The sequence below is a fragment of the Pleurodeles waltl genome, chromosome 2_2 (genome assembly GCF_031143425.1).
Source record: "Pleurodeles waltl isolate 20211129_DDA chromosome 2_2, aPleWal1.hap1.20221129, whole genome shotgun sequence".
Lineage (NCBI taxonomy): Eukaryota > Metazoa > Chordata > Amphibia > Caudata > Salamandridae > Pleurodeles > Pleurodeles waltl.
In genome coordinates this window covers 898,745,680-898,761,307 of record NC_090439.1, presented here as the reverse complement: position 1 = coordinate 898,761,307, position 15,628 = coordinate 898,745,680, and the positions used below count along the sequence as shown (strand labels likewise).

Below are 15,628 nucleotides of genomic sequence, written 5' to 3'. Positions count from 1 at the left end.
TTACCTATGGCCACTTTTTGTACAACTTTTTTTGATGTTTTGCTGGGTCTTTTTGAGACTTTGTTTCCCAGTGTGTCAGGGATGACCCTGAAAAATCTGTGGGATTTAAACCCTGTGGTTCCTGTCACAGACAGATGCCTTTGACAGACGACCCCCATCTGGTTTGTCTCTGGTGCCTGGAGCCATACCACGACTCAGTCTTGTGAGGACTTCCACTCCATGAACCCCAAGGCACTGCAGGAGAGTTCCTTCAAGCTCCTTGTCTCCCGAGGGCAGTTGTCTCCACAACTTTCCAGGTCCAGGTGTCGAGGAAGGTCCTGACCCATTGGCTGAGCTATTCCAGGCGCTTGTAATTGCATTCTGCCGTCAGGTAAGTCCCACAACAAATCACAGAAATTAAAGCATTGGACGAGGCACGGGAACAGTGTAATTCTAGGCCCCGTTCCCAGGCGGACTGTGCCTCTGGATCCACTCCATGCATCCCTGATTTTGCCAGAACAATCTCTACCAAACTACGTGGGTTTTATGAGGGCATGCACCTCATTTTTTGGCGGCCCAACCCCTCTGGAGAGTCGTTGGGCCCATATGTTCCTTGAGTCCGTGACTGGATTCCTGCTGGCGGGTCTGCATTCAGCACCAGTGAGGCCCACTGAATCCAGTGCTGAATCCAGAACGGCTCCGTTCACGAGACTCACAGCCTTCCCTGATGCCAGTCCCAGCAAAGTCATTCATGGCACCATTGCCACTAACACGGTCATCATATTTGACTGATACAGTGTCAGATTGGCGGAACCTGATGTCAGCGCTGCACCCAGCTGGAACTCGACCTTCTGAATCAGAGCCAGGCCCTCCTTTCTTCAACAGGAGTATGATTAAAGTGGAACTGAAGATCCTTATGGTTACCAGAACCCATTAGAAGAGCCAGAAGATAACTGGTTTGAGGAAATAGCGAATAACAGTGGTCTGGACACCTCATCAGACGGTTGCTTAATCTGTCCTCCTTATGTGGCTATGGAGAAATAGACTTCCTTTGCCATGGTGATGAGTAGGGCAGCTGAGAGCCTGGAACTCACGCTGCCCTCAGCGGCAGTCAAGACGATAGTCTAGACAGGTGTTTCAGCCGGGAGACTTCCTCTCAGAACCTCTCATCCCTTCTAATAAAGCCCTTATAGGTGGCCTGTACAGGGCATGGGTAAGGCAGGCACAGTGGCTCCTTTGCATAGGCCAATTGCCCCCGCCATCTCCCCACCACCGGAGACCCAGCTTTTGTCACCCAGGGCCCCTCATCAGTGTGTGTGGTTGTCCAGGCCTCCACCTCCAAAGTTAACAATGGCCTGTTCCCTACCACACCACCGGATACGGAATCCAACATCCTGGATAACTCCAGCAAGAGGATGTTGTTTTCCACAAGCCTAGCACCGTGGTCAGTAAACACTGTGTGCCTCTTTGGCCAATGCACCCACGCAGTTTGGGATTTGGTTGCGCAAGTGCTGCTCATGATTTTGGAGGAGGCCCGAGCTATCCTGACCCAGGCTATTGTCGACAGCAGAGACACAGCAACGTTCTCCAGTCACCGCAAACTGGATACGACTGACTTACTACGCAGAGTGATTGCATTGTAGGTGGCGCTCTGATGCCACGCCTGACTGAGATCTGCTGGCTTCTCGGGTGATATCCAGGCATCTCTCTGGAAATGCTCTTTGATGGCACACGTCTCTTTGGCAATAAGGCAGATTCCGTGCTAGTGCCCTTTAAGGACACCTTAACTCTTATTCACTGTCTCTTTAAATTCAGAGTACTACTTTATTTATCAATAGCATTTGAATCCATTTGAGATGTCTGTTGAGCAGAAAGGAGATTTGTTTTCACCTGTAACAATAGTTTTTCAGATCGAATGGTTACAGAATCATATGTCCCCAACACCTGTCCCCTAGGGAGGCTGTGTGCGTCCTAAACATTTTGCTTGCATGCACTCTCCCTAGTTATTAGACACAAACCAACCGTAAATTCGGCACTTATGTTTGAGACATTGTGAAACTACAGCTTACAGAGGAGCATCTCATTCCAGGCGCATCCCCGCACAAAATGTTGGGAAAAAACAGGTGACTTTTTTTTTAACTTACCATAGAGCAGTAGAATGTACACAGCACGTGGATCGCCAACTATTTAAACAGAAACATTTTCTTACTTATAACTAACTTTTATTTGCATACTGTAGAAAATTGTAACACAGTACTTGATTTTGTGTGCTGCTGTGGTGGGATAAGCACTTACGATCTTTTTAACGACTATAAGTTAGACAAGAGTTTAGCCACACTTTAAACTCCTATCCGCGAGCTCAGTTTTGTATTATCAATTTTTGAGTTGCACAGGCAGTGACGGGCCAAAATCTGCAATTTGGTTGCAGATGCGTATCTTTATATTCTCAATTTGTAGTGGGTACATTAGAGGTCTGCTTCTTTTGTGTTTTTTGTTAATTTTCTTTATGGAAATTGTCTTATTTATTTTCAGTTACAATGTGTTTTGTGGTTGTGCCAATGCAACCCCCACCACATACTTTATTTACTGTTGCACATTTTGTCGATCATTAATTTAAGGTAAGAAATGGTTATTTATTTAATTTTCTGTAAGAATAAAATATTTTACTTTTAAGATTTTTATGTCGAATTAAAAACGTGTTATGCATCTTTCTCATCTTCAGCGCACACCATGGTCTTCTAGTGCATGCTGATTGACAAGTAAACTCACTGCCATTACAGTGTTACAACGCTAATTAACCCTGATGTCTCCTCTTGCCATCACAGTTTTCAGGACTTTGACATTCAGGGGTCCAGGAGATGTAGTTCTGACTGGCTGACGATCGGCACTTACAGAAATGCTGAAGGTTATAGAGCCTGTGGATCCACCATTCCAGCCCCGTACATCTCCCTGCAAGACCACGTCTGGATCAAATTCCATTCCGATGAGAACATTTCTCGAAAAGGTTTTCGACTTTCTTATTTTTCAGGTATGTTGCAATATTAAAAGATAAACACTTGAATTCAGCTTTTTGGTATTTATCCAATGACATACACTATTTTGCCTTACTGTTTCCACTAGCGAAAATGCAAATCTTACCATCTGAGCTAGTAACCGTTCGCAGACCGCTGACGAGGGAGATGTGCCTACAATTATCAGTAAAACTGCGAGCAAAAACAAAATACAGAGATTATTTGAAACCCAAATAACTCCTGCTCGGAGCTTTGTTGTTTGTAATGTTGGTAAGGTTTTGGGCTAAAAAGATATAAGAAAGTAGTCGAAGCTCTGTTGAATTCACACCAAGGATGCACTGCATTAAAAAAAAAAAAAAAAATGTCACTAGCAACATGAGCCCTGAACATTTGTCCTAAATAGGGGTGGTGGCAGTAGTCAGAGAGACAAGCACAATTGGTGATTAGGACTTTGCAGCAAGCACATTTTGGGTTTAAAGCGTACCTTGTTCCAGGTCCCCATTGCAATGTATGTAGAAAAGAAATAAAGAATGTTTTATATCTATAAATGTCAGTGTGGTGTATTCTTTTAAGAAAGCTTATTGCTTTAATGTTTCAGCAAAATAAAGGAGGAAAGTTACATGAGGTAGGTTACCAAATCTTCCCCATAGGTGTTCAATGTTACCTATACAAAGAGGTCACTCACTTATTATTACAGGTCTTGCGTATCCCTATGTCACCTCAAAAACAAGGAGTAATATTATTTCTAAAGGGTACTCTCACCCACACTGCCATTGTGCATGCTTCATTATAGAGTCCACGCCAGTGAGTCTAACAACCCCTGGTGGACTCATCACCACTTTTGGGAGGGTACAAACAAGGAGCAAAGCAAATCAATAGTGGCAGGTTTTATTCCTTTTTACTCACTGATGCTACATATTAAAAATGCTTTGGCACACGCTTTGGCACAGTTAGTCAAAGTGTGCAGTGTATAACCAAATAACACTCGAACTTTGTTACATGAATGGAATAAAAATGCATTTGTTATTCTTGTAGCCACCGATTTGGAAGCTGGGGAACACCCGTGGAATGGCATTTGAGAGCCAGAAAAATGCTGGTTTTGTGTTGAAGGTTGTATGAACGGAGTGGATGCATGTTAATATGTGTGGCTTTGACTAAAAAAGCTGAATAAGATAGAACAGAATAGCCAAACCAGTGGCACTGACTAGGGATCTTGTTGGTCCTGACGAAAGCCGGATGACCCACAGGGCAACAAAAGGCCGGCTGAAGCATGTAGACCTCATTGGATGATGGAGAACTAATAACCTCCATAACTATCCACTATTTAACTTGCCATAGGTCCCCTGATAATAAAGTGATTAGAGAGGGAGTTACCTTTAGGCAGTTTTAACCCTTACCTGGATCTCTTATAAATGACATCAAAGCTCTCTTCCCAAACGTGAAGTAGAGCCAACCTGGTGATAATAGACTAAGCGGGCATACACTCTATGATGAAGCATGCTGCAAAGCTCTGTGTTCTTTTTAGAAACGGATACTAATCCTGATTTTTGAGGTAAACATAGGGATACACAAGCCCTGTAAGGGCAGACGGGCTACATCTTAGTATTTGTATGAGGCATATGTTGCAGAGTTGTTTTAACTTGTGTACTACTGGTTGGAATATGGGCCTCAGATTTCTTATCTGTTATTTACGGTGCTAATAAGGCTGGTGGATGTGCTAACAAAAGTTGTATAAAAAGGAAAATTGATACTGTATATTGAAAAAATGTTCCAATATTTTCACATGCTATTCTTTAATGTTGCTTGATGTATCACGGTGGGGGACTTTGTAACTTTCAAAAAGGGTCCTCGGCCACACATCCTTAGTTAGTGGATATGTTGAGTACCTTTGTTTGATGAGTCCATTAGTTTGGTCCTGTGGGAGAGAAAGTAACCACTTAAAGTGCTGTACCTCTGTAATGTTGCTCCCACCGCAGCTGGAGCTAGTTATAAATGGACAAAACTGAATCATTTCTTACTAGGGAGTCACTGCTTCGCCGTTTGAAGGATGTATTTTGGTTATATATTTAGAAGCTAGTTTTTTAAAGACTTGGGAATGCTTTGTTTTGCCCAGGGCATATGATGTAAAAAATACCTGTGTGCAGACTGTCATGGTTGGCAGTGTCTCAGTGTGCACCGATTATAGTCCAGGAGGTGTGAATACTATTATTCAGTACATTTTACCAACATTAGGGTGGCTGGGTTGTGTTTGCTGTGCCACATTTTGAAGCAGTAGATATCAATATTGCAGAAAGCCACTAGACACCATGGATTTTTTATTGTTTACACTCAGAAGAGGAGTGAGCCCTTAGGCAAGGGTTGCTCCCCGGAGGGGCATTTATTTTATTAGACGTTTTCAGCCCCCCTTGGGACATAATAGAAATGGTGCAAGGCAGAAGGGTGGCTCTCCCAATGCCACAACACTTAACAATGCAGAGGGAACCCATGCTCCACCCAAAGCAACATTCATTCAGCCTGGCAGCATGACTCTTGAGGAGTTAGAATTTGGCCACCCACTCTTGCCAGAAGGGACTATGGAAGTGTTAATAGAAGTCATAAGACTGTACAAAAGGCGGTGCTACACTGCAAAATAGAAATCATTCAAGCAATGGCACATCAGAGTGGCACCCAAATGCGTCTGGACACACAATGCAACTGTGTTAGAATACCTCACCCATCTAATCGATGAAGGATTATCATATGCCTCACTCCAGATACACTTAGCAACCCTATAGCATACTCCCGGAGTGTAATAGGCAGAAGTTTCTTTCAAACCCCAGTCATCAAAAGAGCCCTACCAGGCGTAAAAAGAATAGCACTACAGAGATTAATTCATGCACTTATGTTGAATCTGAGCATTGTATTCGCACAGCTCATGCAACCTCCCTTTGAATCAAAGCACAGCATAGAAATCCGGTGTCTAAGCCTAAAAAAGCATTCTTGGTGGCCATCACCTCACTGTGTTGTGTCAGTGAACTGCAGGCCTTCATGGTGCTAAAACCATACCTCCAAATTCACAAGGACAAGGTAGTGATGTGCAGAAACCCTTATTTCCTGCCAAAAGTGGTTTCACTTTTTCTCATGTCAATCAAAGCATACACCTACTTGCTTTATTCCAAGAACGAAAATCCAAAGCAGAAAGGGCTCTGTACACACTAGGCATATGAAGAACAGTAATATACTACATTCAGGAAACAAGGACAATCAGAAAAAGTAATCTGTGCCTTCTCTCTTTCGGCCCTGCCTCCAAGGGTCACCAGTAAGCAAAGCAACCATAGCAAGATGGATAGTGCAGACTATACAGAGATATCATGCTACAGTGGGCGTTGCACTGTAAGAAAAGCATAGAGCTCACCCGACAGAGAAAAAAAAGGGGTAACCCTTGCATAATTCTCCAATATCCCCATTGAGGACATATGTAGGGCATCCACTTGGTCATCAGCACACACCTTTACCAAACATTACTGAGTGGACATTCAGGCCAACAAAGAAGCTCATGTGGGACAGAGGTTTCCATATCATCTGTTTACGAACAGTTTCATCGTAGCCCAACCTCCCAAGGAACTCTGAAAATTGCTACAGAGTCAATGAATAGCATGTGAATCCAGAAATGATTCACACTGCAAAACGAAATGTTTTCTTACGAGTAGAAGTAGTTTTGCAGCTTGAACAACTTTGGGATTCACATGTGACCCACCAGCCACCCTGGGATGAGAGACTTTACAGAAGGGGAAGGGGAAGAAAGAAAAAAAAACGGAAGATGGTTACCACATACAAGGATTCTAGGAGCTGCCTCTAACGTCATCAGAGAGGGTCCCAGACCCAAATGGTCAGTGACAAAATAAAGACACAAGAGCCTGAATTCAAGACCCAGCTACTTGATGGTGGGGTAATGCACAGTATGTAAATCCAGAGACTATTCAAGCTGCAAAACTATGCCTACTGGTAAGTAACCATTTCATTTTTGAAGAGGGCCTATTTTTGTTTTTGCACTTGTAATGTTATTATTTTTTATACACTAGGAAATAAATGCAATTAATGAACAATAATGTTACTTTGGCAGTCAGAGCTGTTATACATTTCAGTAGAAAGTCATTCAGTTGTACAACCTATTTTTCAGACATAAAATATAAGCAATTTCTCAGCTCATTTTTGACTACACCGTAGCCAATGAGGTATGAGTTCCCAGGGGTTTTCCCTACCCACATTTATTGCAGTTATGAGTGTTTCACTGTGAACTATTCCACAGTGCCTCTCTATACCTAAATCCAGGTTCGCAAGACCTTTTTTACCTTGGTCAGAGCTTCCTGGACACACCCAGGGGTGTAGATTTGATAATGGGCACACCCTCACTTATAGTTACTCCAAAGCAATTCTGGAATAGCTCTCCCTCTGCCTGGGTTTTGTTTTGAGGCAAGCCAACAAGAGGGATATAGGGAAGGGTCATACCTGAAGTCAGGTTTATCTGCCTGTGAAATCATAGGCCTCTTTGAAGTGTAGATAATCATTGGGCACAGGTCCCCAGGTTTTCCTGTCAAGGGAAGGCCACCATATCCTGACATCTGAGCCCTTTGCACTCTGTCTAGGAGTAAATCACATCTCAGCACAAGGGAGCCTTCAGGTGACAGTTGAATATGGGCAGAAAGGCCTCCAGTGGTCTCGGCAGGGAGAGGTAACTTTTCTTAAAGTACCTTTAACGGCATGGTTAGCTAAAATTTGATTTCACCATTAAGTTGGATTTTGAATCACTATTAAAAGGAGTCCTTGAATTATATTTGTAGCTCTTTCTAACCCAAAAGTATAATTAGAAGGTATTATAATGTAATCCAGTGTTTCTCTATGGAGCAGCTAACATTGTTGTAGAGAAATGAGCTTTTTGGGACTTTTCACTGTCAGGAGGTGTGTCAAATTAGTTTGTACATGTCCTACTTTTAAATACCATGCACCCTGCCTTATTGGACAATAAGACCCACCTTAAGGATGTTTCATAAATATTTACAAGTGAGGTTTATATCTGTCAAAGGATGAGTTTAACAAGTTGATTTGACATTTTAAAAACTGCACCCCCAGGCTGGCCTGAAACATGCTTCCCTAGTGTGTGGCACAATGAGTGCTGCAGCCCTCTAGCAGTATTTCACTTACAGACCCTGGGTTCATGTAGCACCATATATTAGGGGGTTACAAGTAAATAGAAGGTGCCATCAGGTGTACTCCAATTTCAGCCATTTCAAAGAAGACCACAGTAATTACTGCTGGATAGCAGTAGTAAAGTGAAGAGAATCCTAAAGCCAACATGTTTTGATCGTATTAAAATATTTGCTTCCACCTTACTTCAAAATTACAAAAAAAGTGGATCATTTGTGTTTTCCTAATTCTGAGATATTCTGAAATATTTGTACATTTCTTTTTGTTCACTCTGGGAGTCGCAGCGCAGCACATGGCTCACCCAGTCGCTTCCCTCACGTTCCACTTGATACAGCAGGATGTTTTAATTACTTGCCTGCAGCCTGGGGGATTTGTTGGTAAGCGACCAGAGGCATTCAAGGAAGCTGCTTTCTCACCTGGTTCATTGGGTTTGTCTGCTGTGTTCTTCTCCCTGGGAGTCATATTTGAGGTCACTTTAGTTCTCCATCCCAGAATTCCTTGTTATGCCTTAACCATCATGACAGAAGCATTTCCACCACATAGTTCAAACTCAGTTCAGATACCCGGTTTGTCCTGTGTTCTCTGGTTGCCCCCACCCAAAGAGTGGAACTGGGAATAAATGGCATCTCCACTAGCCTTCCCAGAGCTCTCCTGGAACTGAGAAGAATCAGAGGAAGGACTGCCCTGTTGTGTGAAGAACTTGGAGGAAGAGTGGACCTGCATGTCTTGAACCCAGTACATCAGAAGTGACTCTAAGGGTAAGTTGTCCTTTTCCTTCTTTTCAGCTGACCAGTCCCAGCTGGGCCTGACATGGTCCTGTCTGCTGACCTCTGTGGGAGTAAGTCCTGACCCCAACCCACAAATAGTGTTCCCAAGGGCCTGGGACCCTTGCCTGTGGTTAGAGTCCCTGCTCAACTGAAAGCTTCACCAAACTTGGTGAAGAGCATTTCTGCTGACACCATTTGTTGATGGTCTCACCGAATTCGATACAGAGCTGCATCCGAATTACTACTTCCTTGAAATTGACACCATATGGTACTCGATCAACTACTTCCACAGACTTGCCACTGAAGCACTCCAAAGCAACACCGACCACCTTTATTGACTGCTTTACCGTGCCTGAAGCATAGCAGCCTCTGGTCAACTCCCAGGCCTTGCTTAGCAGAGCTCCCTATTGTCATTGAGCCCTTCCTCAGATCCTGTTGCCTGCCTCACCATCCTGATTACTTTCTACCTTCATAAAAGTTTCTAAATAAGAAGGTAACATTGCGCCAGGGACGAACCTGGTCTTCGTATCTGACTCATCATGGTCGGCCTTAAATCTTACCCTTGTCCCTGTCCAGCGCAACCACTTGCACGCGGTTGCCCCTTGGTGCTTTTTTTTGTTCTAGTGTCATTGTATTTATTAAATATTCTCAAAAGTTCTTGTGTTTCCACTGCATCACTTTTTGAGTACCGCATAAATGCTTTTCACATTGCCTCTAAGTTAATCCTGGCTGCTTTGTGCCCAGCTATGAGGGGGGCTTGAGCACCGCTTATATAGTGACTTTTGTGGCTCATCGTGACAAAGGCTGTGATTATTATTTGAGGTGGGTCCTCACCCCTCTCAACTAATACTCCAATTTCATACAACTTTTCAACTGCATATTTTAAATAGTTAACCATTATTATTTCTATGGCTCTCTTCAATGTTTGTGCAATGCACCAGTCTGTGGCACAGTGGTTACCAGGTGCACTCTTGGTTTGCTTTAAAACCTTGCATACATTGCTTGAATTTGTTTGTGAGTGAGACACACTGGATATATTCACATTTTCCTTAAATTGCCAAGATTATCAGATGTAATTATCTAACATTTGTATCCCCTGAAAAATAGTTATTCTAAGTACTTTGTCAAAGCAATGTCTCCTACTTTTTTTTTTTTTTTTTACATAGGTAAGACTGATGAGCCAACCTGTGACGATGACCAGTTTCGTTGTGATAATGGAAAATGCATTCCAGATACCTTGAAATGTAACCACATGGATGAATGTGGAGACAGTTCTGATGAAGAACTCTGTGCCAAAGTTAATCCTTCTGCAGCCTCGCTCTTCCAGCCATGCGCTTACAACCAGTTTCAGTGTCTCTCCCGGTATACCAAAGTCTACACCTGTCTTCCAGAGTCATTAAAATGTGATGGAAACATTGACTGCCTTGATCTCGGTGATGAGATTGATTGTGATGTTCCCACATGTGGTCAGTGGCTCAAATATTTCTATGGGAGTTTTAGCTCACCAAATTATCCTGACTTCTATCCTCCAGGAAGCAACTGCACCTGGCTGATTGACACTGGAGATCATCGAAAGGTTATTCTGCGCTTCACCGATTTCAAATTGGATGGCACTGGTTATGGTGACTACGTAAAAATATATGATGGATTGGAAGAAAATCACCGCAGACTTTTGCGTGTGTTGACAGCTTTTGACTCTCATGCTCCCCTTACAGTTGTTTCATCGTCTGGACAAATCAGAGTGCATTTTTGTGCTGATAAAGTAAATGCTGCAAGGGGCTTTAATGCAACCTATCAAGTAGATGGCTTCTGTCTGCCGTGGGAGGTTCCTTGTGGGGGGAACTGGGGCTGCTATACTGAGCAGCAGCGCTGTGATGGCTATTGGCATTGTCCAAACGGAAGGGATGAAACCAATTGTACTATGTGCCAAAAAGAAGAGTTTCCTTGCTCTCGGAACGGTGTCTGCTATCCTCGTTCTGACCGATGCAATTACCAAAACCACTGTCCCAATGGCTCTGATGAAAAGAATTGCTTCTTTTGTCAGCCTGGGAACTTTCATTGCAAGAATAACCGATGTGTCTTTGAGAGTTGGGTTTGTGACTCTCAAGATGATTGTGGCGATGGAAGTGATGAGGAGAATTGCCCGGTAATTGTGCCTACCAGAGTGATAACAGCTGCTGTCATAGGGAGCCTCATCTGTGGACTGCTCCTTGTCATTGCATTGGGCTGCACCTGTAAACTTTACTCCTTGCGGATGTTTGAACGAAGGTAAGTCATTTCTGTTTTCATCAGTTATTCACTCATGTGTAACATTGTTTGAAACTTGCCAAACTAATCAGATAGAATTATAGTGTCATAGGGTTTTCCTCGTAGGTAAAATATTATTTCTTCGCCTTCATCTTCATTGACAAGCTGTTGATACTCCAAGTATGCAATCATGTCATCAACACAAAACAATGTATTTGTTAAATTACTAATTGGTCATTTACCCACTTGTTAGGAGAAAACATTGGAGCTACAGAGACCAACAAATCTATTCCCTAATACGATAGTCACCAGACTCAAATAAGTCTTCCTTGTGAAACACCTCATAGCTCCACTATTTTAACATTTCCTCTTTTCCCCTACCACTATCACTGGGGCATGCCCTGGAGCTTACAGGGAGTCGAAATCTCTCTTTACCTCCTCGCAGAGCCAAAGTAGTCCACCTGCCGAAAGTGTGACTGGCGCCTTTATGATCAAGGAATCCATGGTGCACAGCCACCTTCAGTGAATCCAATAAAACAATGTGAAGCAACAAGAAGCTGATAAGGAATAGCAAGCACACATTCCAGATAAAGAATCACTGGGGTGAAAGAGGAGGAAGGCAGATTGCTTGTTTTTCTTTGGCTAATAGGTGGAATGCCCAGAAAGGGGGTGCCATAAACATACACTATTTCTTTCCTATTCCTTGCCTTCTCTGCCACTCTGTTTTTTTTAATCTCTTGTACCTCTTGATCTATCCTTCCCTCCTTCCTCCTAACTGCCCCAAAACCCCACCTTTCATCCGATTGTTCCTTTGGCTTTTTCACATCTTAAGCATCACATACTCCCATCCTCTCTCATACCTTTTTACACCTGGCCCTCAAGTGCATGATCTATCACATCATTTGTTCCATTTCTTCCTCAAATCTCTTTTCGCCCTGTTCCTTCTACCCCATAGGTGTTTCCCAGACCCTCTCACCCTTCTAATTTTCACCTTTTCTTTATTCATTCTAATTTTTCCTATCCTCTCACGTCTTCATCCTATTCTCTGACCAGTATGACCCTTCCTTTTACTCCCCCTCTTCTCTCTTAACTTATATCAAAATCAGAACTTTTCTTTCCAACTTTGGTGCATTGGCACGGCTCTCGACTTTGGTTTTTGAAGGTTCTGGTCTGTCCGAGGTAGGGGTGACCCTTTCTGGTAGCCACAGTACTGCTGAGAGTGAAACACCAAAGCAGATAGTTCTTTCCAGGAGTCCCAATGAGGAAAAACCTCAGAAGGGAAAACCTCTTAAGAAGCGGGAACTCCACAAAAGAAAGGAGAAGACCAGGGAATAGACTGGAAAACAAGAAGATTCCAGACAAGAGCAGGAAAAACCAATAACTCCTAAAGGAACAGGAAGCACCTACAAGAACGAAGGTACAGCAGGCAGGAACAGGATACGTCAACAGGAGTGAGGACACACCAGCAGGAGAAGGGAGTGTTGCAACGCAAAGGAAATTCAGCCCCATATATATCCTAAAAAGGAAGTGACGTAAGAGCAAGAAAAGAACGTTCATCTTGGATAGGAAAATAGAAATAAAAGAAATTGAAAAGATCATCATGTTAGAATGGTTCACCTCCTATCTTAATTCCTCCTGGCCTATCCTCCTCATCCTTAGCCCTCTTTTAACCCTCAAAAACATCCATCTTTAGGCTCTTAAAATGTCTTTGTTTGGTCCAGCAATACCTCAGCACATTTCTTTTCTTTCTGTAGACTAAACTGTCACCACTCACACTTTCTCCTCTCTCTCTACTTTCCTCTGACAAGCAACATCTCCATCATCAGCCCTGGGAAGATTTCCAAAAAATCTGTTGTCATCGCTGCAGATTTAATCTCTCACAACTAAACACTATTGATACTGTTACCACTTACCACTGTCTCCACAAGTAGAACTAAAGTCGGTTCATAACAACCAACACTTGTGAAAGAACACTGTCTCAGGAAAAGAACACTGTTCCACAGTCAGAGCAAGAACATGGTATATTCCCTTCTAGGATCACGAGACACTGACATGCAAAATATTAATTATCCTGTAATGAGATTAATTATAATAAATTGCTTTTAGATGGTGCCTAATGCCAGATTTGCTGTTCTTCTGAACTGTAAATAACATCATTACTGTAGCCTAATTTAATTTAATGATACTTAATTTACCAACCTCAAAAAGATGGAAGTCTATGGTTGCGTATCAGAGCAAGTGTCCTCAGCCAGCTTTCCAATCACTGAGTCATCTTCCTGTCAGTCTCACTAGGTAATATCAACATGTACACCATAATGTACTCCCCTCCCCCTACTCCTATCACTCCTGCGTATGTTGGTGTGGATAATTACAAGACTGGTTCCCCAACTCCTCCTGAAAACATCCACTGACCTAACCCACAACCTACAGACAACAATCACATTACTGAGGCGGTCACAGGGTGAGAATAGATAGCCTTAAAAATCACATAATTAATAGAAACATGACCATATCCACATAGATGCAGGGTATAAAGCCTCTAATGGACCGAGAATGCACATACAGTCTGTGAAGTAACACAACAATTTGATGGAAGGTTGCAAGACTGGACTTCCAATAGAGGAGCACCTTTGACCGGTATAATCTACCAGCATTTTTCAAAAGTACCAAAATGTCATGGAATTAAAGTCCTAGTATTATTTAAAAAGTTGTGTAAATTGTATAACGTAAAGTGTAACTAGTGATGCTTAACGAGGCCAGATGGGTAGTCCGGCTTAACCAGGCCTGTCAGTTTTCAGTAACTGGGTGGAGAATCAACTGGAATGTCAAAGCTTTCTTAAATAACAAAGTCTAGAAAAGTGTCATCGCATGTGAAGTACTATGTAGTATTCATAACATAGTAGTAAACACTATTCATAGCACATTGAATTTGATGTGATTAGCGATGAGGAGCCGTTGGAGCTTTTGACAGAACAGGAAAATTGTGAGACTGCCATTCATTGCCATACCAGAATTACAGAATAATTCTGAATTCACTGCACTTGGGTGATATAGTTTGGATGAATTATGGCAGATGTTACCATCGTGTAATGAGAGTTGTCTGTGCAATGCATGTTGCAGTACAAGTCTTAGGAAAAGTAGCTGGAAATGTCATTGACCTTCTAACCCTAGAACAAAAAAAAGTTTATCTGTGAAAAGTGCACAAGTGTTCTCTAGACCAAATTGAAATATCCCACTCTCCATAGTTTTGTCTGGTGGTGGATATTTTTAGGTTGTGCGTAAGCATACGACCTCTTGTATACTTTTAAGTATACTTCTGTGGGCTTCCAGCTATTTAATTTGTTAGTTTCAGTGTCATTTACAAATTATTTCTTGATAGTGATCAGTCATGCCTCTTTGTCCCTCCTTCTTCTGTGTGGGAGGCGGGACCAACTGCTGCTTTGTCCTCTTTATATGGTCTCCAGGGGACTTTTTTTTACTTTGTTTCCTGCTCCTGTCCAGGGATGCTTCTTTTTTTATTTGCAGTGCATTCTTGCTCTGAGCTTAGCTGTAAACAAGGCTATAAATCAGGCTGTTATCTTGATCACTTTTGGTCTTTATGGCCTCTCTGCACCCTCTCTCAGCTGTCTGGTTCCCGCCCTACCCTGGCTTGGATTTTCTTTACCAAAGGTACATGCTTGGAGGATCACTTGTAATTGCTCATATCCTAGGCTCCGAGCTCTACCAGGGCTTCACAATTCGTAGAGACAGTGCCCACTTCTGCTCCATACTGGGATCCCACTCGCAGCTCCATCAGTGCACCCTAGTTCACACATTCCAGGCCCTCAACTGTGCCAGTGCCAGACCCCACGCAGGTTGTCTGCCAGAGTACATCAGTTCTTGCAGTAAGTGCACACCGCTGTTCCACTACTGGGACCTCGCGCGCAGCTCCATCAGTGCACCTTAGTTCACATGCTCCAGGCCCTCATCCGTGCCAGTGCCATGAACCCCATGCGTGCTGTCTGCCAGAGCACTTCAGTACTTCCAGTAAGTACACTCTGCTGCTCCAGCACAGGGGCCTCGGACGCAGCTCCATCAGTACACCTCCGTTCACATGCTCCAAGCCCTCAGCCATGCCAGTGCCAGAACCCCACACATGCTGTCTGCCAGAACACCTCAGTTCTTGCAGTCAGTACACTCTGCTGCTCCAGTACTGGGACACCGGGCGCAGCTCCACCAGTGCACCTCCGTTCATGCACTCCAAGCCGTCAGCCGTGCCAGGAACCCCACACACGCTCTCTGACAGTGCCCCTCAGTTCTTGCAGTCAGTACACTCTGCTGCTCCAGTACTGGAACCTCGGGCACAGCTTCATCAGTGCACCTCTGTTCAAATGCTCGAGTGCCAGGAATCCCACACTCTGTTTGCCAGAGCACCTCAGTTCTACCCCGGTGAAGTCACTT

At 43.3% G+C, this 15,628-nt stretch overlaps 1 protein-coding gene across 1 annotated transcript in view; it reads left to right on the top strand.

The window, feature by feature from the left end:
* The window catches only part of LRP12 (LDL receptor related protein 12), a 196,710-nt gene that overhangs the window by 144,265 nt on the left and 36,817 nt on the right, over nucleotides 1-15,628 (top strand). The window contains exons 4-5 of the mRNA XM_069220605.1: nucleotides 2,805-3,007; nucleotides 10,108-11,209. Of these exons, the coding sequence (XP_069076706.1) occupies nucleotides 2,805-3,007; nucleotides 10,108-11,209 (1,305 nt within the window). The remainder of the gene's footprint in view (nucleotides 1-2,804; nucleotides 3,008-10,107; nucleotides 11,210-15,628) is intronic.